The sequence below is a fragment of the Heteronotia binoei genome, chromosome 4, assembly GCF_032191835.1.
Source record: "Heteronotia binoei isolate CCM8104 ecotype False Entrance Well chromosome 4, APGP_CSIRO_Hbin_v1, whole genome shotgun sequence".
In the NCBI taxonomy this organism is placed as follows: Eukaryota; Metazoa; Chordata; class Lepidosauria; order Squamata; family Gekkonidae; genus Heteronotia; species Heteronotia binoei.
The window spans coordinates 141523168-141548328 of NC_083226.1; the positions used below are offsets into that span (position 1 = coordinate 141523168).

The 25161-nt window shown below is 40.4% G+C and overlaps 2 protein-coding genes across 5 annotated transcripts in view; one reads left to right on the forward strand and one right to left on the reverse strand.

The window, feature by feature from the left end:
• TRAPPC13 (trafficking protein particle complex subunit 13) overlaps positions 1-530 on the reverse strand; it is a 31777-nt gene extending 31247 nt beyond the window's left edge. For 2 of the 4 annotated variants that reach the window (XM_060235908.1, XM_060235906.1), the window contains exon 1: positions 1-276. In XM_060235908.1, the coding sequence (XP_060091891.1) occupies positions 1-46 (46 nt within the window). In that variant the 5' untranslated portion in view covers positions 47-276. The other 2 variants (XM_060235907.1, XM_060235905.1) reach the window with 2 other exon arrangements.
• TRIM23 (tripartite motif containing 23) lies at positions 519-24613 on the forward strand. Its single transcript, XM_060235903.1, has 11 exons — positions 519-667; positions 2407-2569; positions 9875-9996; positions 11346-11624; positions 12557-12739; positions 14984-15199; positions 15995-16129; positions 18632-18761; positions 18847-18957; positions 19541-19665; positions 19956-24613. The coding sequence occupies exons 1-11, from the start codon at positions 575-577 to the stop codon at positions 20133-20135; spliced, it is 1737 nt and encodes a 578-aa protein (XP_060091886.1). The 5' UTR covers positions 519-574; the 3' UTR covers positions 20136-24613.
• Positions 24614-25161: the final 548 nt, after the last annotated feature.

Genomic DNA, 25161 nt, shown 5'->3' on the forward strand with positions numbered 1-25161 from the left:
CTTTGAGGGCCAAGAGATGCTCCTGCTTCGGTTGAGTACCATCCATTGCCTCAGCCGCTCCCCGTTTCGTTTCTTCTTTATGGCGTCAACCGAAGGCAAACCTCCGCCAGGGGCGAGCAGAAGTATGTCAACAAGGGAACTCGCTCTGGCTTCTTTCCGCTATCATACGCCAGTTGGGGTTCTCGCAGTTCAACGCAGTCCCGTCATCGCTTCATAAACTACGAGCACCAGCCGTCCTCCCCAAAACGTTCCCCTGTCGGCTTCCGTATACTCTCCGGAATGGATTCCAGTGTGGGATTTAACTTCCCATTTCGGACGCCGCGAAACTTTCGACGTGGTGCATGATGGGATTGGTAGTTTTCTTGGTCCCCTTGAACAGGGATGCTCCTTACAATAGACATGCGCAGTAGGTAGAAAGCAGCTGCCCTACTAAAAACCGACCTTCTTGACGTGACCCGGTATCCCTACCTAGGGCTCACTTCAGTGACGTTGGCGCGCGGCCCCGCCTTTCCCCGTCTCCAGGGGGACCTGGGCTGCTGGAGGCGGCTCCTCCGCTGTCTTTATTCTGGTGAAGATGGCGGCCTTCAGTGTAAACAAGGTCGGGGCCGGCGCTGGGATGGAAGCTGGCAACAGGCAGAGCCGCGGGTCGGCCGGGCCTGTCGTCAAGGTGAGCAAAGAGCGGCCTGGGTGGGTCTCCCGCCTGGCGGAACCCCCGTGTCATCGCAGCCCTTGGAGGTGAGAGGTGATGAACTCCAGGGAGGGATACCCTGTGCAAGACAAAGAGCCTCCCGGCCGGCCCGCTTCTCATTTCCCTTCAGCAGCGCTAGTCCACAATACATTTCTATTTGCATAACTGGACTCTTGCAGAATAAATCGTTTCTCCCACCCTCTCCTTTTGTTGCTCGTACTAATTTCCCTCCCACATGCTAGGTGCTGGCTGTGCATAGCAAGGGAATGACTTGGCACGTGCTGCCCACTGGATTTATTTGTTAAACCTGCTGAAAGGGTTAAGTCGCGCAAAGTTAAGTCGCTGGAGTATTGCAGAAGCCTAAGGGGGAATCTGCCTCCTCCTCGAGCAGGATCTTTGGCTTTTACAGCTATGGATAAGTAGAGATTTTTCGGAGAGCATGAAAATACAAGAACAACCACAAACGCCCCCTCCGCCACCCCATTCTATCTCTGTTCTGGTCTGCCTGTCATGTAACTTTTGAAGGTGCAAGAATTCCTCCACAAAACTGAGTGGCGGTGGGTGCAGACAGTGGAGATAGTGGTGCTAAAAATATTAGTGACAGACCTCAAGTTAGCACATTGTTATTGTTGATTCAAATTTATGGGGAATAGTTTGAATTCTTTTTCTAAGTAGTAAGCTGGCATTCCTCTCTTGGAAGAGGAGACAGTGAGTTTAGAAAACCTTCATCAAATTAATTTTGCTTTGTCCAGTGTGCTTTAGGATGTGAACTAGATATCTCAGGATACATTTTAGTATAATAAATGCTCATTGTGTAGAAGTAATAATACTTAACATTTTTAGCTTCATTGATATGGTAGTTCCAGGGAGCCCATAGATTCCATGGTGCCCAGCAACACCTTTCCTGGGTCCCACAAAGTGTTTTAGAAGGAAGGTGGGGGCGAGGCAGAGCTTTTGCCTTGCATGGCTTCTGATTGGCTACTATTGACTGACTGCAGATTTTTAGAACTGTTGCTTTGGCAGCAGCTGCCACCACAGCAGACGTATCTTTATTGTGTCACTGAAGGTAAGGTACAGCAGCCACTTTGTGACTACTCCTAGCAATCTGTGTCAAAATTTTAAAGGCTACCCCTTTGGTAGCTGCAACTTAATTGTATGGGGTTTGAACAGAAGAATGGATGAGGCTGCCCAGTTACCCACTCCTCTCTAATGACTTCTCTGTTGACCACATATGATACAGATATTCTTAACTACCTCCTGTACAATCCTGCCTGTCCATGAAGATGTTCAGAAGGCAGGTGAATATTAGAAATGAGGCCTTTTCACTGGGGGGGATGATGTGTCTCTAAAAACATTCTCTCCCAAGAAATTCACCTTGTGTATTTGCTGTTTGTCTTAAGGTGCCAGAGAAAGGCTTTATCTGGTTTGTTTTGTTTTTGATTGTGTTTATGTTGTTGTTAGCTCTGACAATTATGAGTCGCTGACAATTATGCAATTATTGCTCATTTCAGGCCACTGCTTTAATCTCTTAATTTACATCCTTATAAGTGTTGTGGTGATATTGCTTTGATCTTTTGCTTCATAGTTGTGGATTTTTTAAATTCCTTGTTTCTTCAGTTTCTTTTAGTTATGTGGGGGTTTTTTTGTTGCTGTGATTGCTTTGGAAAAGCAGGAAATAAACCATTCAAACATAAACATTTTCTTTTTGTAAATTATAGGTTCTGGAATGTGGTGTATGTGAAGATGTATTTTCATTACAAGGCGACAAAGTTCCTCGACTGCTTTTGTGCGGCCATACAGTATGTCATGACTGTCTCACTCGACTTCCTCTCCATGGCAGAGCAGTTCGCTGTCCCTTTGATCGGCAGGTTACTGAGCTGGGTAAACATGTTTTAAATTGAAATAGTGGAGGTCACCAAGAGTGTTGGAAAGATTCTGTCTATAGACGTGCATCTACTAAATAAGTTTTCCTCATTGTTCAGAAGCTTTATTGTGTGTTGAAGCTGTCCACTTGGTAGGTGTGATATTAGACAGCTTAGATATACTTGGCCAGCTCCCCATTGCAAGGAAACATTGAAGGGAAACCTTGACAGTGCTCAGAAGGTTCCCTTTTCAGAGATGGGCTTCCACAAGTTGAGAGTACTAGAAGTACCTTGCTAGATCAGTTCAAAGAACCATCAGTTATAGCCTTATTTCTCCCCTAGCCAGATGCTGCCTGGGAACTTCACAAGCAGGATATGAAGGTTTTATTACCTGCATCTAGTAATTAAAGCATGCTTTAGTTTATTGGTGTCAATCTCATTTCAACAAATGGAAGCATGTATTGCTGCTGACCATGCACATAATGTGAACTGCTGGTACACGTGCTTTCTTCATTATGGCCAAACTATGCAAAAGGTCAGGAGGGCTTTTCTACCCATGTAATAAGGCTGCACAGAACAAAATGGCTCACAAGCTTTCTTGGATAAATGACGGATTGGTGGCCTATTCTGCTGTATATAGCATATTGTAAGTAAGATCATATTATGTAAATTTTGTAGTGATTATTGTGTCATGTTTATACTTCTGCTATGCTTCTGTTTCTTTCTGGTGATTTCAGAGTTCTAATCTTTTAACACATTAGTTAAGGAATGCCATGTTTTGCTGAGTGTACTGACTTTGTGTAATCCACCTGAGTTCCTGTAAGAAAGTTGGACTATAAATAAAAATAAAAATTGGTCTTGCCAGTATGTGAATATAGGCAGCTTTTGAGTGTAATACCAGAACAAAGCTCTGCAGTCTTTGATCTGGGTAACTTGCTGTCAGTTCATTTATTCAGTTTTCCTCTTAAATCTGCACTCACTGCAAACAGGTTTGGACTGAGAGACAACTTCTCAGGTTACATTTTGTATATGAAGGCCCATACCATTATATAAAGATGATTGTGCATTGCTACAACACTGAGTTGTTCCTGTCATGATCTGTATATTGAGACATGCAAACTGAACATCTTTAAGATGAAGTTAGTTGTTACGAGTGAAAGGAAATATGTTGCATAGAATGTTATATTTTTGGCTCAGAATAGGTCTTGGGATGTCTTAGAAATAAGTTGGTTTGTGTACAGGGAGAAATTTGGTCAGAACAATACCTTTCCAGCAGGATGCTATCAAGTAACTGGCTAGGTTTCCTGCCCTGAAGTTAGCATCTTTTCAGTTCTTACAGTTTTATATATATGAAGTTTAGTTAAATTTTTTTGAAAATATTTAAGAAAATAGCTTATTGGCTAAAAGTATCTTGGGATATCCTTCTGAAATTGTGGTTACAATTGTAAAATTATAGTTATATTGACAATTTCTTTGTGATAGTGAATTCCCACATGCTGCAGGTTCTGGTGCTGTGTCAAAAGCTGCTGCCAGGCCACTGGCCTCTTAAAAATAATTCTTCACATTCTGTATTTGTGAAGTTAATTTCACATGGTTATGGAACTGGCAGTATAGATTTGACTTTATACTACAATGTGGCTACAGCAAGTTCTTATTAAATGATGTGTAAAGAACAGTTTGACTTGTTTAAAGGGAGAAGTCAGGTATCTGCCTGTTTTGTTATTGCTTGGAAATTCAGGAGAGGTCAAAACCCAGTTTTTCCATGGCTTTTCTCCAAGCTTTGCTACGAAGTTTTGGGAAAGATTGCAGCAAAGCCTGCCATGTGAGCAGGCAGGTTTGGATTTTCCCTGTTCCACCCACATTACAGCCACTTCCCCTGCCCCGGCCCCTCAGGCAGCCATTTTCACCCCACACATGCACAAACTTACCCCCACACGCACCAGGAAAGGTTTTTGTTTTTTAATCAGTAATTGAATACCACAGTAATGTTACAAGAATATGTTTATCAAGTTCTCTAAATTTCCATCATTCATTTTTAAAAGTAAGTGTATAAACCCTTTTCATTGCAGAGATGTGCCTTTCTCCTTAGGGAAAGTAAAGATTGTGATGTCCTCAGTCACTGATGAGTCATAGAGGAATGTTTGTCCAATAAGTGACTTGTATTCTGTAATCAATGGGCTCAGTATTCACTCTGCTGTTGCCCACATAATGCTGTCTTGTTTCTGATCTGCACATTCCTTAGTGTTCAAGCTTGATGCCATTTCTGCAGAGAGATTGCCAAACTACATGTGGGGTTTGTAGTTCAGAATTTTCATTTAGTTTGATGTGTTAAGCAGCTGTGAGATCCTATTTGAGTTCCTTGTGGAAGAAAAAATATTTGTGAAAGGAACTTGAAAAGCTCAATGTGAATGGCTGATGCATTTGTTGTAATAAATTCATAGGGACTGTCAGTGCTGACATTTCTTCTGAGGTACCCATCCATCACCATGCGAAAAGACCCATGGTGTATTTCTTTTGGCTTATAATATATTTGTGTATGTTAAGAACTCAAAGTCTACAGAGATGGAAGGGTTTTTTTTGGCTATTTGCACTAATTTATTGCAAATAAAGTAGAACCATCCAAGCGGGCAGCTGTGTTGGTTTGAAGCAGTTGAACAAAACAGGAGTCAAGTTGCACCTTTAAGACCAACCAATTTTTATTTAGAACGTAAGCTTCCGTGTGCTCTTAAGCACACTTCATCAGATGAGGAATCCAGCACAGTGAGCAAAGCCATACATAGCTGAGCAGAGCCATACATAGCTGGTAGGCAGTGGCCCAAAATGCAACATGGTACAGATTTAAGAACCAATGACAGTGAAGTAAAATTCTGGTAGGCAGTGGTTTAGAATGTAAAATGGTACAATGACAGAATAGTAAAATTAGCAAATTGAGCAAACCTTTGATCTGAGTAGCATGAGCATGCGAAAGCAACAAAACAGTAGTATGTCAAAATGTGAGGCTGTCTGTCAATGACAATGGGAGATGGGTTCAATATATGTAATGGAATAAGCAACCAAAGTCCCTGTTTGAGTGTGTCAATACAGTTAAAAGAGAAATATATTGGATAGTGATGTTCTTGTCCACCTAATTTACTTTTTAACATGTAGACATAATTCTAGTTTGCCACAGGAAAAAGGAATACAATAAAATATAGTGAAAATGGGTAAAGCATATGTAATAAGATGTACTCAAAATAGGGATATTGGCTGTATGTCAATAAAAATAATTATGCTGATACACAATTCTAAAAGAGAAACACATTGGAATACTGTGGATGTATAGCTATACTCACTGAGAGTGGGTTTATCTGTAATGAGATAAAAAAACAATATTACTGTTCAGTCCTGGGGAGGTGTTTGTTCCAAGTTCATAATAATTTGTAATTCAGCAATTTCTCTCTCCATTCTGTTCTTGAAGTTCCTTTGCAGTAAAACACTACCTTGAGGTCACCCATTGAATGCTTTGGAAGGTTAAAGTGTTCCCCCACAGGTTTCTCAGTTCTGTGATTCCTAATGTCAGATTTGTGTCCATTTATCCTTTGGCGTAGGGTTTGTCCTGTTTGCCCTATGTAGAGAACTGAAGGGCATTGTTGGCATTTAATGGCATATATAATGTTGGAAGATGAACAAGTGAATGAGCCTGAGATGGTATAGTTAATGTTGCTGGGCCCAGTGATTGTGTTGTCTGGGTATATGTCAACAAAGTTGTACTTACGTACAGAAATCTTATTTCATTGAATTCATAATGTTCTCTCACTGAAATCAGTGCTACTTAAAAATACTTAACTTGGCTTGATTATGCCAAACTAATATAAAAGCTTGTACTATATGCAGTTACTGATTCTTGCTGATGAAAAACATGGCATATTTTATTACCTGGATCTCAAAGCAACCCTAAGCTTTAAACTTGATCCTTTAGGGGAACATCCCATTTAGTGCAGGCTAAATGTTTCTCCTCTCCTGGCTTAACTGATCTGCACTCCCCAAAGCAGGGTTTCCCAGTCCTACATCACAGTTGTTAGGGTTGCCAGCCAAGTGATGGCACCTCACTTCTGGTGCAAACACTGAAGTGACATTATTGTGTTGGGGTGATGCTGCAGGATTCCTCTAAAACTCTCTAATGTTCTATTCCATTGGCTGGCCTTCTTTGCTGCGATACCATCTTACTATCATTAATTACAGTATGTTAGACCATCAGTATGCTATAGAATGTGCCCAACTGAGACCACCATCTATAACTTGCTTACAGTTTTATTGTACTGCTTTACATTGCTCTGATTTTAATTGTAAGTTTTAATTGTTGTTTTATTATGTTGTTATCCACCCTAAGCCCATTTCCGGGAAAGGGAGCCCCAAAGCATTTGCATCTTTATTTTATTGGTCTCACCAACCATTTCTATCTCTGCCCCTGAACCAGATTAAAAGGCTAGATAGTTGGGTTGCTTTGTTATCCCAATTGAATCCAGAGAGGAGGATTAAAAGGAAATTAACAGTTAAAAGGGTCTCCAGAAGGATAAACAAGGATCTTTTGTCTGTGTATACAGAGAATTTATTCTGGAGTAATACCCCCAAAGGAAAAAGGACAGAGACCAATCAATTCAATTAAAGATTTATTCACTACCAATCAGATACACACCATTAGCAAACCAAAATAGCAAACTCTTAAGACCACAAATAAACCACTGTCTCCTTCCCAGCACACACACACACTTTTAGCCTAGGACAGGGGTGGGGAACAGTGGTTCTCCAGATGTTTTTCTGCCTACAACTCCCATCAGCCCCAGCCATTGGCCATGCTGGCTGGGGCTGATGGGAGTTGTAGGCAAAAAACATCTGGAGAGCCATTGTCCCCCACCCCTGGCCTAGGATAAAGATGAGAGAAGAGACAAGGGAGGGAAGGGAGGAAATTTGAATGGTTATAGTACCTGATCTGAACTTGAGAACTGTGGGGAGTCCATGCAGCAGACATCCGAGGCAGCAGAGTGTCAAGGAGAGGAGAGAGATCTGCAAAGCAGTTGCAGGGGTATCCAGGTACTGGGAATACCTGATATACTTTCCATTGACTTGAGATGGTCTTTCTGGAGGGAAGAATCCCAGAGCTAGATATGCAAGCCCTTTTTCCCAGGGTCAGGATTGGTCCAAGGTATGACGTTTGAATTTGACAAGGTCATTTTAAGGTAACTGCTGTCAAAATCTGGCAGAAAGATTGGAAGAGAAATACCTGACATTCTAAGGTGGGGCAACTGTTGGGTGCTTTAGTATATTGATAAAGGACTGGGTGCGAACTATGGGTTTGATGGCTCATCCTGGGTGGATTGGTGTTAGAGTGTCTTTATTGATGGATGGGTAGGATTAGCAGTTTGGTGTAGTGGTTAAGTGTAGAGCCAGTTTGGTGTAGTGGTTAAGCGTGCGGACTCTTATCTGGGAGAACCGGGTTTGATTCCCCACTACTCCACTTGCACCTGCTAGCATGGCCTTGGGTCAGCCATAGCTCTGGCAGAGGTTGTCCTTGAAAGGGCAGCTGCTGTGAGAGCCCTCTCCAGCCCCACCTACCTCACAGGGTGTCTGTTGTGGGGGAGGAAGGTAAAGGAGATTGTGAACCGCTCTGAGACTCTTTGGAGTGGAGGGCGGGATATAAATCCAATATCTTCTTCTTCTTCTTCAAGGTATTCCCAGCTGTCTATAGCTGGAAATGGTTCATATTGCCATGATGAAGTATCCCTTGGAGCTAGGGATATGATTGTATTAGCAGACCTTGGAGCTTGAGGAATGTAAATGCTTTATGCATTCTAGGGATACTTCTGCTTAGTGATAGAATTTATCTTGGTCATGGAAGACCTAGTGTGCTTTTGAGACCAGTTTTAGGGATCCCCATTGTGCTTAGGCTTTCAAAAAGGTGCCTTTCAAAACAACTAAGAGACAAATGATCAGATTTGAAAGGTCGCATCAGTGGCTTTCAGTGAGGACACTTTACTTCAGGGTTACTGGGCATCTTCCCCCTGCAAACTGCATGTGTATGGAGGGGGCATCATAGAATTCTGCAGAAAGGACCCTATAGCACAGCTATCATTGGGCAGAATGAAAACTGCTCAAGATCTGTTTCTGGATAGGCATGGAAGCATGGTATTCCTATCCCACATGGGTGGGTCCGGGAAGATGTTAACATGGGTCTTATTCTGCTCCATTGGGCCATGCAGAACCAGATAGGGATTCAGAGACTCAGTAGGTTAATTTCAATAAATTAAATGGGTTGTCTGCATACAAGGAACAAAACCCTACCAAAATATACAAGAGGGAAGGGATTTACATATGACTAAGGGTAATATGGGATAAATTAAAAATGAAGAGAGTACAACAGTTTGCTGACTAAAGCTTTCACCTTCAGTAGAAAAGACAAAGAGTTTAGCAGAGAGATGAACAGTGTACTGCATGCAGAGTATTTGGAAGCATAATAATAAAATATAAGCAAAAGCATAGGATTGTCTCTCCTGAGACACCTCAATTCTCATTTTAACTGAAGCTAAATTTCCAGAATTACTCCTCATATGGAATAGTTTTCATGCTTACCAGTCAGAGGCTCTGGATCCAGATTGTTGCTGAAGGAACACCAACCAATCAGACCCACCTTCTCCTACCTTTCTGTAGACCAGGAATGCAGGAGGGTGTTGTCCCATTTCTCAAGGATAGAGAGGCATAGATGTAACTTTTCCATGACCTGTTTATTTCCCAAGGTATCAAAATGAATGTTCTTACAACACAAGATGTATCTTCCTAAACCAGGGTTGCTTGAGATGCAGAAGAACTGACAGGGATGCACTACTATATCTCTTTCTGGCATGTTTTTTTTAAATCATGGTGGCCAAGGAGATGCTGGCTTCAAACCTATGCAGGAAGCCAGGTTGAAATGGTGGGATTGTGCCTTAGTTTAGAAGGCACCTTGAATTACTTGATAAGAATGGCAAGAACTGTTTCTAGTGTACTCAAGACTTGTGAAAGCCCATTGAGATTATAAATGTTTAGGACAGCAGACAACATCCATAGCATGGACTGTGTTTTAAAAAAATCCTTTGTGTTTTAGAAGCAATTGGCCATGCAAATCTTGGGGAGAAGGGGATTGCCGTTGAAAAACCTTGCCAGATTTCCAGCCTATGTTTAGTAGTGGATCAGGATGTATGATTAAATGTTCACTGTAGTGAGAGAACCAATTCATTTGTACTATTTGTGTGGATTGCCCTTTGTTTCACTTACATTACTTTATGAATTTTATTTATGTATGTAAAAACAGGAGATTCTGGTGTCTGGGGGTTGAAAAAGAATTTTGCTTTGCTGGAACTCCTGGAGCGACTCCAAAATGGACTTGGTGGCCAGTGTGGAGCAACTGAAGAAGCTATTGGCCTCTCGGGGGAGGTAGTGATGAATAACTTTGTTTTTGTCATAAATGTTGTATTTAGTGTCCACGAGTTGAACATAAGAGAAGCTATGTTGGATCAGACTAGTGGCCCATCCAGTTCAATACTCTGTGTCATACAGTGACCAAAACCCAGGTGCCATCAGGAGGTCCATCAGCAGGGCCAAAACTCCAAAGTGGTAGCTTTTTGAGCTGCTCTCTGGAGGCTGGAGGACAGGGTGGGTACAGGATCTGGACAGGTGGCAGATGTTGCTGTTTGGAAGGATTTTCTGGGTTGATTTCAGAGGTGTCTGTCGGCCCAAAATTCAGGTCTGTAATCACCCATATTGTCCCAATCAAAGTTGAGTTAAAATTACATAGGAACATAAGATAATGGCCCATTCAGTCCAACACTCTGTGACAAACAGTGGCAAAAAAAAGCCCCAGGTGCCATCAAGAGGTCCATCAGTGGGGCTAGGACATTAGAAGCCCTCCCACTGTTTCCCCCCTCCCCAAGCACCAAGGATACAGAGCATCACTGCCCCAGACAGAGAGTTCCAACAATACGCTGTGGCTAATAGCCATTGATGGGACTCTGCTCCATATATTTATCCAATCCCTTCTTGAAGCTGTCTATGCTTGTATCCGCCACCACCTCCTGTTTCTGTTTCAGTCTTCAGTTATCTGGAATAAATGATGGATTTTCCCCCAGTGTTTCACAGTCATAGTTGGCTGCAAGGTATGCCTGTTACTGCATCAAGAACATCATGCTTGCAGTCGGAGATTGTACGTTTAAAAACAGTGTTGGATTTTTTTACCCAGTTTCACCCAATTCTCCTCCTTTCCATAGGTTCCAACCCACATGGCTTTTGTAAATGCAAACCCCATGCTTTCCAACCTAGCCTTTTTTGGGTGATTTTGGGGCCTCAGCTTTTGTTTTCAACAGAAGAAAATCTGGTTGGATCCTGCCAAAGTTACAGATCTTCCCATGCTGTGTGACTTCAATTTGCAAGAAGGGTTAATGTTTTGACTGAATGCTTCCTTGTGTAAAAAAGGAAAATAATGTGCAGTGGAAAGGCATGTTAACCTTTCTACTGTCAGTGAACTGCTGACATATTCAAATAGAAGATCTACCGCCTGCAGTCTGAAGTTGAACAGTCTTGGAAGTGCTCTACCACGACATTTCTGTAGTTTGGTTCCGTGTCTAGGAGCAGGGTGGTTTACATTGGGCAAGGTTTGGGTTAGGGTTCTGATTGTGATTAGTTCATATATGTTACACTAATCTTTATAAAACTTGTGGTCCTGAGCAAACTCAGTATTCTACTTTTATATAGCAAGATGGTGTTAATGTGCACTGCCTTCTTTGTAGTGCATCATTCGCTGTGATGAAGATGAGACTCACCTTGCGTCGGTATACTGCACTGTCTGCGCAACTCACCTGTGCGCAGAGTGCTCGCAGCTTACGCATTCTACCAAGACTCTAGCAAAACACAGACGTGTGCCCCTTGCTGATAAACCTCATGAGAAGACAATGTGTTCTCAGCACCAGGTGCATGCCATTGAATTCGTGTGCTTGGAAGAAGGCTGTCAAGCCAGCCCCCTTATGTGTTGCGTCTGCAAAGAATATGGAAAGCATCAGGGTCACAAAGTATGTATTCTTCATTTCCTCCCCCCCCCCCCCCAGTAGTGCTAAAAAATATGTGGCTGTCTGAGAAGGGGAATGTATGTGTTAATTATTTTATTTATAAGTTATTTTCAAATAACAGTTCACTCCCTTCTCCTTTTCTTTCTTCTTTGCTTTAATAATGAAAAAGCCACCAGACCCTTGTCTTTCTTTGCCCTATGGTTACATGAGCTTGTTACATATCACTTGCTTCGAAAGAAAGAGGGCTATTTACATTTTCAAAAGGAAAACGGCCCAGCTATCTGTGCCCACACTGTCAGAGGTGCAGTGGGCAGCAATCAGAGATGGGGCTTTTTCATGCTAGATTTTAATTAATTTTTAAAAAGTGTTTTAGGATTTTATTATGCTTTATTTTGTAAGCTTCAGGTTTCTTGGAGAAGTGGTGTGAAATTCCTCTAAATGATAAATTAATAAATAAGGGAGTGATTCTTATTGATGCCCCTCTCCCACTGCCAGCCCCTTCTTTGCTCTCTATCCTGTTCCTGAGGGTCTACTGACCAACAGGCACAAAATTGCAAAGGGCCCAGTGGCCTGTGACAGGAGGGGAAAACGGGAAGTTTCTGTTCCTTGAAGGCCACTCTGCCTGTTGACCAAGACATGGTTATGAGTGTGCTTCGTTTGGTATCCAGCACCATCCAGTTTTTATGTTTCACCTTTCCTGATATTTTTGTAAACACTTGAGAGGCAATAATGCTTTCCATATTTCTGTGATTGTTTGTTTCAGTCACCTGTTAAAATTAATAATTCATCATCATTTAGGGATAAATTTTTTCTAGATGCTTGTTCTTCTACTATTTCCCCCTTCCATAGTGTATGAGAGGGGAGATTAGGTGGAGAGTATGGATGGGAAGAATGTTACAGAATATTCACACTTCCTTTTGATGCTTTCTTCTTAGCACAGTGTTTTGGAACCAGAAGCAAACCAGATTCGTGCTTCCATTTTAGACATGGCACATTGCATAAGGACCTTCACAGAGGAGATCTCAGATTATTCTCGGAAACTAGTTGGAATAGTTCAACAGATAGAAGGAGGAGAACAGATAATTGAAGATGGTGTTGGGATGGCCCATACAGAACATGTAAAGCATCTTGTCCTTTTCTTGCGTGTAATTTTTTGTGTAAATGGAATATTTTTCCCCTTGTATATTTTCATAGTAGTAGTCTATGCCATTTGGTATTGAAACAAGTCATAAAAGCTATTTCAGAAGTCATTAGGTAAGCCGTGGAGTACGGCCAGGATCATCTTTGTTAACTCGTTGTTGTATGGAGGAAGGAAGAAAACAAGAGCATTCAGGAAAAGGAAATATAATTGCTTGTGTCCATCCATCCACCTGTCCATCCATTCATGGAAGTCACATGAAGTTTTCCTGCATTCATCTCCTTTCCTACAACTCCTTACAACACCCAGAAAGCCATTCCTGGGGTTGCAGGATCTATGCAGAGTATTAGCCACATGGGTCAAAAATGAGGGAGGACAAGGGGAGAAACTCACCCCTTCCCTCAAAGAAGATGTGCTTGCAGAAGAGGAATGATTTCATGTCCTTATCTCATCTTACTCCAGTCCCGGAATCCATACAACCATGTCTTTCCAGGAGCGGAAAGAGCTGTGGGGATGGTGAGAAGCAGAGGGAGCTCTGTGTCCTTTGCATACACACCAGACCAGTTTATTTTACTGAAATTAATGTTGATGAAAAATATGGCTGGAATCTAGTTAGCCAGGACTTGACAAATCCCAGGTGCTTGGTTGTCATGGTGTCCTGGAATTTCATTGAGGCACCTAGTATTTTCAGCAATGATTTTATGATGGTGACTCTCAGAAGTAATGAGGCTTCTTCATTTGCTTCTTGTATGTTAGCTTTACATCCTTCAGTGGTGGTGCATGAATTCATTTTTAACCAGTTAAATGGAGCTTTAAAAAACAGTAATGAAATTATGAGAAATGAGGGAGAGTTTAGGTTAAGGTTAGAGGTTAGCTTTTTGTTGAAAAGATGACAAGGGTTACTCCCATATTTATTTACGTAATACAGTACCTTTAATAAAATCTCAAGAAATGTTGAAGAAGCTAAGATTAGATTTCATGGTACTGATCACTGGTAAAAAGTGATCATTGAAATAAAAAAGCCTGAAAGCTGTTCCATAAGTCTGGCTCCAGAATTTTGGGTGTGGCTCCTCAGGTCAAAGAAAATTTGTCAAGGCTGGCATAGCTACTTTAATCATGTTTCTTGGAACAGCAGACCCCCTCCCCCCAAAATCATGTTGCCAGCTGCCTCAGTGGCTGCCTAGACAGCATGGGAGCAGCTGTTCAAGAAATACAAACCTTTGGCTATATAGAGCATCTTTGTATCACAGCCTACGTATGAAAGATTTAAATACTCAGTCTTAGGAATGCATCGCTTTCAGTTTTCTCTATGCTGCAGTATATCTAGCTGATATCACTTTGTGTTTATTCAGGGGCAGCAACTTCTCTAGTGAACAAAATGGCCAACTTGCATATTTTCCTTGTTTGCAGTAGGATCATTTAAAAAAATGAACATAAACATCAGAATATGCCTGTCTGGGGGACATCTTATACTTCAACTCGTGTAGCAGTTTGTGCCTGATCCCTAATACTGGAGCAGTATAGAGTTCTGCATGCATTTTCCAAATGTATAGAACAGTCCATTACTCTTAGGTTTCCTTGTGTAAACTCTTTTTGTTGTTGTTTTAAAAGAAATCTGTTAACAGCTTTATTCTGCAATCTTTTGTTGTGAAGAGGACAGGAGAAGAACTGAATAGGGTTAAATTATTCAAGGGGAAACAAATCTCTTTTTGTTATGCATTTTGTAATTTGAGACTGACAGTAACTAGGGTGGGCCAGCATTTTTCAGCTCCTTATCAGAGGACCAGATATCACAGCAAACCCCATACTGTTAAGGCTATTTCCAGTAGAGGCAATTTGTGTGAATGTACCAGCTGTGTTGATGAGGAGCCATGATACTGCTAATATCTAATGTTCTGATTCTGGAGTTAGCACTTCCCAAACATGAGCTGTGTTTAAAAAACCCCATGAGATTTGAACACATACAGTATTTTGTCCTTTGTTTTGAGTATTCCTAATCCACCAGCATTGTATTCTCAACTTTCCCCAGAAAAATGCAAGTTAGAAGCAATTTAAAGAAATAAAAATATATACCTCTTTAGACAAAGCTTACAGCAAATGACTTTAGTAGCTAAATACAATATAGAGTCAGAAGCAGGGCTAATGCAAGGTAGAAGATAAAGCTCTCATCATAACTGGTATCTCAGTGCCCTGTCTCCTTGATTTCACAACTCTGATTGCCCAGGTTCCAGGCACTGCAGAGAATGCCCGCTCGTGTGTCCGAGCCTATTTTTCTGATCTTCATGAAACTCTCTGTCGTCAAGAAGAAATGGCTCTCAGTGTGGTTGATGCCCATGTGCGAGAAAAATTGATTTGGCTCAGGCAGCAGCAAGAAGACATGACTATCTTGTTGTCACAGGTTTCAACTGCTTGCCTTCACTGTGAAAAGACATTGCAGCAGGTAAGGGAGCCACCATAATGTGGTTGAGATCCCTAGTTGGATATATGAATGGTGGCAATATTAGGGTGGTTAGTTTCTTTTGAGTATTTTTGTGTACATATGAAATTTCTATAGAAGGCTACTAGTTAGAGATAGGTCTGACTTTGAGATGAAAAATATATGTGATATTTTGTGACATTTACTGTTTCTGCACTTGAACATTAAAACAGAGCTCTTCAACTTTATACGTCCAAGATGAAAGGAAACATTTTTTTAAAAAAAGCACAATTAATCCATGAAATAGGATTTAAAAGAATGTTACTACTTTGATTGTCCTTTTCTAATTTTAAATCTTTTGAGAACTAACTATCCATATTCCATTTTACTGAAGGACAAATTGACCTGTGTTCTATCAGTTGGATACAACAGTTCCTTTTCTTGCATCAGTCAACATCAGTGACATTATATCCATTTACATCAGGAGCATCTGCAATATCATGATTAATGTCCCACCTTTTCTCATGACTCAGGGTGTCTTACAATAATGTTTTATTTCCCATTTTAGGTGGACCCCCCCCCAAAAAAATCTTTTCTCTCACCTTCCTGTCTTGCATTCTCTCTTTTTAAGTATGAATAAGGTGAACTTCAAAAACAACCAAATATTTATACTGCTTGAGTTTAACATTTCTTTGACTGTTTAGTCATAAATTGGATTGTTTAATCAATATAAATTTTATTTGTTGGATCTGAAAGGGAGAACACAGGAACAATGTGGTTTTGTTGCATTAAATCTAGTTTCTTTGTATTGTACTTTAGGATGACTGCAGAGTTGTGTTGGCTAAGCTAGAAATCACAAGACTTCTGGAAACATTGCAGAAGCAGCAACAGCAATTTACAGAGCTTGCAGACCACATACAGCTTGATGCTAGCATTCCAGTCACTTTCACAAAGGTACAGAACTCTTAATTTTTAGGTTATTTAAACTTCTGGCCATGAGTCTGGATCAGTGTGACTTTTGTACTTTTTCCTTTCCTTCCCCACTCCCCCCAATAGCAAACACGTTTTGCATTGCATCTGGTGTGGTGTATCAGAGGTAATTTGAAACACAGTTCAGGGAAGGAATGTTCAGTGAAGGGAAACGCTCAGCTGTGTTCCAATGAGACGAAGAAGACGACGACTGCAGATTTATACCCTGCCCTTCTCTCTGAATCAGAGACTCAGAGCGGCTTACAATCTCCTATATCTTCTCCCCTAACAACAGACACCCTGTGAGGTAGGTGGGGCTGAGAGGGCTCTCACAGCAGCTGCCCTTTCAAGAACAACTCCTGTGATAGTTATGGCTAATCCAAGGCCATTCCAGCAGTTGTAAGTGGAGGAGTGGGGAATTGAACCCGGTTCTCCCAGATAAGAGTCCACACATTTAACCATTACACCAAACTGGTTGAAATTCCTCCCCTCCTCAAACCCCACTCACCTCAGGCTTCACCCCCCCTCCCCTAATTCTGCTGAAAGCAGAATTAAATCATCCCCATATATGACTTTTAAGCATTCTTCCTTTCTCAGTCATATACATTTTAAAGTAATAGGTAATCTGGTGTATCTGGGTGAAAGAGTCTCCTGCTATTCCCTATTTCTGACATGTCCATGGACACTTCAAAGCACAGTAGCTATCAGTCTCCATTAATTTACATTGAGCTGGTGAAAGACTGCTGCTTCTGAGTTGCATAGCCATGAGAGTTTGTATAATTGTCAGTTTAGGAAAATGTAGTTGTTTACTCTCAAAAGGCTAAAATAGCAACCATTCTGATATTGACTCTTGTAGTACTGAACAAGAAACTTTCCATTTGGATCAGTGGGGAAAATTAGTCACTTCGGAACTTAGTACTTAATGTTTATACTAAATTTTCCACTTGTTAGTAGCTCTTCAAAAATCTGGCTACTGCTGCTTATCTCTTCCTAGCAATCAAAAAACATCCAGGATTTCGTATGATTCTTCACTGGGGTTACCAACCTCCAGGTGGTAGCTGGAGATCTCCTGGGATTACAACTGCTCTCTAGGCTACAGAGATGAGTTCATTTGGAGAAAATGGCCACTTTGGAAGGTGGACTGTATGGCATTATACCTTGCTGAAGTCCCTCACCTAATCAAACCCCACCCACCACCCACCCCGTTCTCCAGCTTTTTCCCAACCCAGAGCTGACAACCTTGTTTTTCACTTTCCTACACTCCTTAAGTATCAGTTGATTCATACTGGGTTTGCCAGTTTGGTGTAGTGGTTCAGAACAGCTTAAGTGTAGAACAGTTTGGTGTAGTAGTTAACAGTGGTAGACTCTAATCTGGGTTTGATTCAACTCTCTTCCACATGCAGTTGCTGGGTGACCTTGGATCAGTCATGGTTCTCACAGAACTGTTCTCTCGAGCAGTTCTCTCAGAGCTCTCTCAGCTCCACCTACCTTACAGGAGGGTGTCTGTTGTGGGGAGAGGAAGGGGAAGAGATTGAAAACCGCTCTGTGACTCCGAGTGAAGGGCAGGGAATAAATCCAACTCTTCTCTCACACTTAACTCATGAATGTAAGCTGCATTCGTGAACATGAAATATCTATATCCTGGAACAAAGTTGGAGTCCATGTATTGCCTTGTGATGGTGGACTCTCTCCATCATTCTCCAGTGCTGACATGTTTATTGCCTTCTTCCCACACAACTGATACTATCCTGACCAAACTTGGTATTCTTTCAATTTGTTAATTTTACTATTTTGCCATTGGATTCTAACTTTGTACTATTTTGCATATTTAACTACTGCCCACCAGCTATATGTAGCACTGGTTGTCTGATGAAGTGTGCATGCACATGAAAGCTTATATGCTTAATAAAAATTGCTTGGTCTTAAAGGTGCTACTGGACTCCAACTTTGTTCTGTTGCTTCAGACCAACACAGCTGCCCACCTGGATCTATGTATCCTGGATAAGATACCACTGCTGAGATCCAAAGAGCACGATGTGCCTGCCCATATCCATTCACAGACCTTGAAATGCCCATCTTTCCCCCAGTTTGGTGTAGTGGTTAAATGCGTGGACTCATATCTGAGAGAACCAGGTTTGATTCCCTGCTCCTCCGCTTACAGCTGCTGGAATGGCCTTGGGTCAGCCATAGCTCTTACAGAGCTTGTCCTTGAAAGGGCAACTGCTGCGAGAGTCCTCTCAGCCCCACCTACCTCACACAGTGTTTGTTGTGGGGCTGAAACATAAAGGAGATTGTGGGCCACTCTGAGACTGAGATTGAGAGTGGAGGGCGGAATATAAATCCAATGTCGTCTTATTTCTGTTTCTTATTTGACTGTATTGAAGGCTACTCTGGAAGATCACTTGGTGTTTGGAAGTTGCTTTGCTTTATGGGCTCAGTTTTGATGATGCTTCTTCAAGGCACTCTCTTTATTCCTCTTGCTTTCAGGACAACAGGGTACACATTGGGCCAAAAATGGAGATTCGGGTTGTAACTCTGGGACTAGATGGAGCTGGCAAAACAACTATTTTATTTAAATTAAAGCAAGATGAGTTCATGCAACCTATTCCAACAATAGGCAAGTAACAGTATATTGAGAATAATATTTTATGTAGAAACAGTCTGTTAGAAATATGACTTAAAAGTGTTGGGTTTCCTCCTAGGTTTTAATGTTGAGACTGTAGAATATAAGAATCTGAAGTTCACTATTTGGGATGTAGGAGGTAAACACAAGCTGAGACCTTTATGGAAACATTATTACCTCAACACACAAGGTAAGAGTGAGCACATATTTTGTGTAATTAAAGTATGAAATAAATATAGGATAAGATAGTGGAAAATTGCTAAGCTTCTTTCTAAGTCTGTAGTCATGAATTTATCTACTAGAACGTAGGTTTCATTGGCCTCCCATGTGTGTATTATTTTAAAATAGACATGTATATGATTTAGTTGCCAAATATTTCATCTGATAGATCATGGTGTCTGTGAAGATTGATTTGTATGATTGTATGTTGCGCTATCATAGATTAGCTGTATAACCAGTTTAAATGGGATTTGAAACTTCAGAGGGTTAACTTTCTCAAGCAATCGGATGCATTTTTTAACTTTCAGGATTCAGTTAGACTGCATCTGTCTCATGCCAGTTTATAAAGTTACATTAACTGCTTCATTATTAGTAATAAACATGTTCTGAAAGATGTTTTCCAAAATCTAGTTAAAATGTAATTTATAGGACTAACATCTGATCTCCCTTCACACACCTGTTAGCATACTTGTGCACACAATAATCTGGAAATGGAATGAAAAAATATACACATGCAAGAGCATAACCAGGTACTACTGTTTTTTTCCCTGTAGCGGTGGTGTTCGTTATTGATAGCAGCCACCGAGACAGGGTCAATGAGGCACACAGTGAACTTGCGAAGCTGTTGACAGAGAAGGAGTTGCGAGATGCTTTGCTACTGATCTTTGCCAATAAGCAGGTACTGTGATTCCTTTCTCTCCTGCCATGCTGCTGTTCTACTTGGCAATAAATTTGTAGGGCTGTGAAACAAAATTTAAAAGCTGTCCTAAGAACACAATCTGCATTTAGAGAACTGTAATGAAATCCATTGCTTTTTGTTAAAGATAGGCCCTTGCATCCTTTGGACAGATCAGTTTGGCTGCAGAATATTTGTGAAGTTGTTCTTAACATGTTGCATTTTTAAATAAGAAGACTTGACTGAAAAACCGCAGATTGTGAATTTAATGAGTGTCTGGGTGTTCTTTACAGGATGTGGCTGGGGCACTTTCAGTGGAAGAAATCACAGAATTGCTGAGTCTTCACAAACTCTGCTGTGGCCGAAACTGGTACATTCAAGGTTGTGATGCTCGAAGTGGCATGGGACTCTATGAAGGACTGGACTGGCTGTCAAGACACCTGGTGGCTGCAGGTGTACTGGATGTGGCTTAAGTACCTGTCGAACCATGATGCTTGAACTTTGGTTAACTTATTTGTGTGACTTGAGATGGTTAAACATGAACTTTGCATCTAAAACTGTGTTTCCTAAAGAAAACAACTAGCAGTTCTGCTGGAATGCTTTATTTGTGTAGTACAGTGATTGCACAGTTCCTTTATGTTTGAAATTATAGTAAATGGATACAGTGGGCTTGACAGATTTGCAGGAAAGGTGCCTTGATTTTTAAAGAAATTTCTTTTCGCCTCCCTCCAAACTCTTATCACACAGTTACTTTCAGGATTTGGCATTTGACATGTTTGCTTTCATGGACAGCCTCACTGAAATCAGTTTTGTTTCCTAAATCTGAAAATATGCAGAGAAGTGTACAAGTGCTTCTTGGCATTGTCTCTATTAAAAACTTGCAGTGTTAAAAGATAGGAAATTTCCAATGCATAAAAGAAGAAAACCAAACTCAATACTCATCTTTCAGATCATGCTGTGGCTCCTGGTTCTGGATTGTAATTTCTGTTGCTTCTTTGTGATTAATTCTCTGTATTTGTGCTAACTACTTATGTATATATGTACCCCTTCCCTTCCTTAGTACTATAAAGACATCTATGGGCAGCTGACACTAAACACTTTTTACCACTCTGTGCTTCCTGTTATGTTTTGGAAAAACTATTCCATTTATACTCTTCTTTTGCAGCATAGGAATTATAGAATATCTGTAAATACTTATCTGAAAGCATTGGCAATGAAATAGGAACAAAAGAACTTTCACATTCAGTGCTGTAGAACTTCCGGGACAGATTCTCATACCAATGAAATGTTTCATAATTCTGAAATGTTCTTCTACTTCTTCAGCAGTTGACAGCAAAATATTTCCTATATAGTATTTAATGAAACTCATTCAGGAACAGCTGCTATACCTAAATGATTGATAAAGTGATGCTGAATCTTGGTTTTGACACATTTTTTTCTGAAGGTCTGTGGGGCATGGTCGGTTACTTTCTGCACAAATAATGGGGTAGACCCAACCAGCTCTTCCATTCAATCTTGCCCATCTTTCCTTCTTACTACAGCCCTGTCTCACATGGCTTTTATCCGTGTAGTTCACATAACCTGTAACAAAATCTATTTGGGAGCTCAGAGGAAATCCTTCCTCACTTTTTTCATCAGCAGAAAAGTTAGTTGCAGTCACCACCTTAGGTGAACATTCATTAGCATGATTTTAAAAGTCAGTTGAATTTCTTACCAACTTCCCCCCACCCTGCATGCTGTCTGTTCATAAAAAGTTGCATGAATTCACATTCAGCAGCCCTTAAAATTGTCGGTTTCTTTGCTAAAGGAATATTGCTTTTGGCGCCATGAATAGATCCTGAGAAGACTTGGCAGGCAGGGGATGAAACTCTGTAGTTGTGATAGAGATGAAAAAGAAGTAACTCAGATTGCAACCTTCAAAAGATTAGCAGTTATAAATGTGACAGCAGGTAAATGAAATAAGTATTTATATATTAAAAACACACCTGTATTATTAGAGGAAGCTGGTATAATTTTGTAATTAAAATGGTAGAAGTGGCTAAGTGCTTTGTTAAGCAAGATACACATAGTAAAGATGATTCCTGAACCTGTGGGACCTTGAGGCCTACATCAAACTGCCCTGCAAAGCTTCATATTCTTCTCTAAAGATATTGGGGAACCCCAGGCCTATTCTATTGGTTTCTTCACCCATTCTTCCCAAATATTTTTGTGAGGACTGGATTATCTCCTCAGCTCCAGAGGGTTGTCTATTACTTTTTCTATAGATTCCCTTCTCTGTTTCCCTAAATATTCCTTCCTTCATATAAGCCTCTTCAAGCAAAGCTGCTTCTGATTCCCTGCTGCTAAACTCCTTCATCTCCCATTTTGGAGGTTCTTGGAACAAAAAGCACTGTCTTGCAGAACTGACATGCTGAAATTCTTCCTGTGTGCTCCCACTAATGTAACTGTGTAGGTGACAGATAAAGAGCCTAGATTCCAGCTGCCTAAGCTTGTTAGGGGTCACCAGACATACTCAGAGTTGCCCATCTATGACACTTGTATTTCTTGTGAGTCTGCAAAAGGACATTACCCTAAATGTGTAGGTTTTTTCCCTTTAGAATTTGTTGTAGTTTCTAACACCCTTCATTCTTTTTCCTGCCTCCCAATCCTATGATCTTGTTGGGATTTGAATTCTTTGAATTTATTCCTTGCTGTCAATTTTCTGATGTGATCTGATGCATATCCTCTTTTCCTTAAGAGCAGGCATGATATCTTCAGTGCATCTTGGCAAGAAAATCAGAATCTTAAGACATTATGTTGTACGTTCTATGAACATCTCAATATAAGAAATGCACCATATTTCCCGGTCACAGCGACTTTACTTCTGTCCTTAAGTTTGTAGTGAGCATTCCCAAGTTCTGTGTGGGTGTGGTTCTATTTGTTTTGTCACATTTTACTGTTGTCAGATAAGCTGTAAGAAATGATACTCATTTAGCTTAACTGTTCAGTATGATCAGGCGTTTGTCTTTTTATATTTTGCCAGTCAAGGCAACAGAGATCCTGCTAGTACTTTTGATTCAGCCTGTTTTGATTTGTATGTGGTGGTTTGAGGAAGGACTTGCTACTTTGACCATAGTAAGGGTGTTCTGCATCATACACATTAATTTCCTAGCAAACCTGCTTTTGTAGGGATTTTGTAGAAGCGTTTATTTGGCTCTCCATATTTTATGTCTTAAATAATTGTGATATTCAGGATAGTCAAGAGTCTCTTGTAATTCCACATTGAAGGTCTCACGGGAGCTGCTGTGGATAGAGCTCTACTGAGGTAGAGCTAAGAGTTGTCTCAGTAATAGTTGCTTGGCTGCTTGAAGCTACATTCTAATTTCTTTGCTCTATACTATCGCCCTCAAAAGCGCTGAATAAATTCTCAACCCCCCACATGGGTTCTGGGGAATGTATGAAAAAGAAGCAATTATGTGTATCTTTGGTGTGACAGCATATAAGCATACACAGAGCATGTCACCAGCAGCTTTCCAGTAATTTGTAAGACATGGGCTCCTCAGCAGCAACATTACAAGTGTTTGAAGTGGATGAAATCAGCTTGCTTTTGTAACCAGCATAACTTACTGTGATTTAGGTACTTTTCTGTTTTGGCTGATGGAACTGTTCTGTGTAGGCTGATGTAGAAAGGTTTAGTTTTATTTTCGTGACTGAAAGAACTTTGATAAATGTCTTCTGAATGCACAACACATTCAGTGTAGAACAGTAATGTCCTGGAGCGACTTCTGGCATATTTTTATGCAGTGAATAAGGCTTATAACAACATGTAATTATTATACTATCACATTCTGCTACAAACTTTTCTTACTGGGTTTTGTTTTAAGTGGAACATATGATTCTGCATTATGTACCAGTCTCACTAGTAGCTGAATTCTGTTTAGTTACAATGAGTGGTTTGCTGTCCAAAACAGAATTAGAGCTTGTTTACTCCAAACACTTTTCTGCCTCAACTAATATCCCACTCAAAATGTACTGCAAGGTTATATGGTTTTTTGGGTAGAAGACACTGTTGAGTTTGAAATAATTTGGGTGGAGGTTTCCTTTAAATTAAAAAGACCAGACTTTCACTTCTATATTTAGAACACTATTAAAATGCATGATATCACTTGATATGCAGCAGTTGGGAAGGCTAAATGTGAATTGTCAGCTTGAAAGTGGTTTTAATTGCTGTAGCTTTGCTGTTTTTGGCACTCTGCTTATTGTAAAACACTCAAAATGTTGATGTAGGGTACTGTGGAGAAAATACTTGTTTGGAAAGCTTAGTTGTTCTTTATTCCCAACATGTCAAGTTCTGCTACAAAAGGTAGTGCGCTTGCATAAAAGTATTATATAATTGAAATCAATTGAAGTGACTGTGAAAATAAGTGTTACAACTGTCAGAATTTAAGTATTACCCAGAAACACTTAGGAGCTTGTTTGTATTGTATATAGCTAATTATAAATTTAAAACTTGTTTAATATTTTGTTGAGTTCTAATTTTGTTTGGTGTACTGATGTGTGCCAGTTTTAAAGTGTTTTCAACTCCAGTAATTTTTTTTTTAAAAAAAAAAGCTAGGATAGGTTGCTTCAGAAGCAAATTCTTGGACTAAAAGACATATTCCTAAAAACCATTGGATCATAGTTAAATTTTTAACTGGAACTAAAATGTAACAATGCTAAACTTCCTGCTTTGAAAGTAATGTAATATATAAAGCTTTAATCTCTTGATATATTCCAGCTTTTAGCTGTACGTAACAATTAACTTTCTAATGAATTTGGAATGATCAGACATAAAAGAAGATTTTTTTGCACCATGTCCAAACAATAACAACTATATCATGTAACAAAACAGCTAAATAGGAACTGCTTTTCATGATTGTACTGGTGCAGTTTCAGAATGACCTTGGACTTAATAAAAATTATTTAACCAAAAGATTGTTGGTGTCACTTTTTCATTCAGTAAAGAACCCCACTACTCTTTATTCTTCAGCAAAATGCAATCTCTAAAGATTTCTCCCCATGTTTAGGCACTTTCTGCTGGCAAGTTCTTCTGCTATTGGACCTTCTGTTATCCTGACCCTACACTACAGCCAAACAACCATGTGCCTTGAAATGCTACTTTAGCGGGGCAGGTGTGCCTGAATAGTCTGGTGAATATGATTTGCAGCTGGCTGGGAGAAATTCGCAAAAAATTGTTTTTCTTTTCACCAGATAGAATCCAACCCCCAATCACTGGTGTTCTAGGTTCCAGAACAAATAAGGGGAACAAAGGTTAATGACTGGGCTGGAAGAAACAATGACAAAGATCTAATTTTCTTCACTAAGATCTTGTTCCCTCAAGTGCAGCATTTTAGGCTGTACTGGGAAGAGAGAGATCTAGCCATCTAGGTGGCATAGAAGTGAAAGAGTACAATATTTGTAAATATATGCTGCTGTTGCTCTCTTATTTTGGGTTAGAAATATAGCAGCAGTTCTAAGCCA

Bases quoted from the DNA above. Each gene is read 5' to 3' on its own strand.
- TRIM23 (XM_060235903.1), top strand. From the start codon at position 575: ATGGCGGCCTTCAGTGTAAACAAGGTCGGGGCCGGCGCTGGGATGGAA. The intron at 12,740-14,983 runs GTAAAGCATCTT...CTGATTGCCCAG, and splicing joins GGATGGCCCATACAGAACAT to GTTCCAGGCACTGCAGAGAA. The intron at 16,130-18,631 runs GTACAGAACTCT...TCTTGCTTTCAG, and splicing joins TTCCAGTCACTTTCACAAAG to GACAACAGGGTACACATTGG.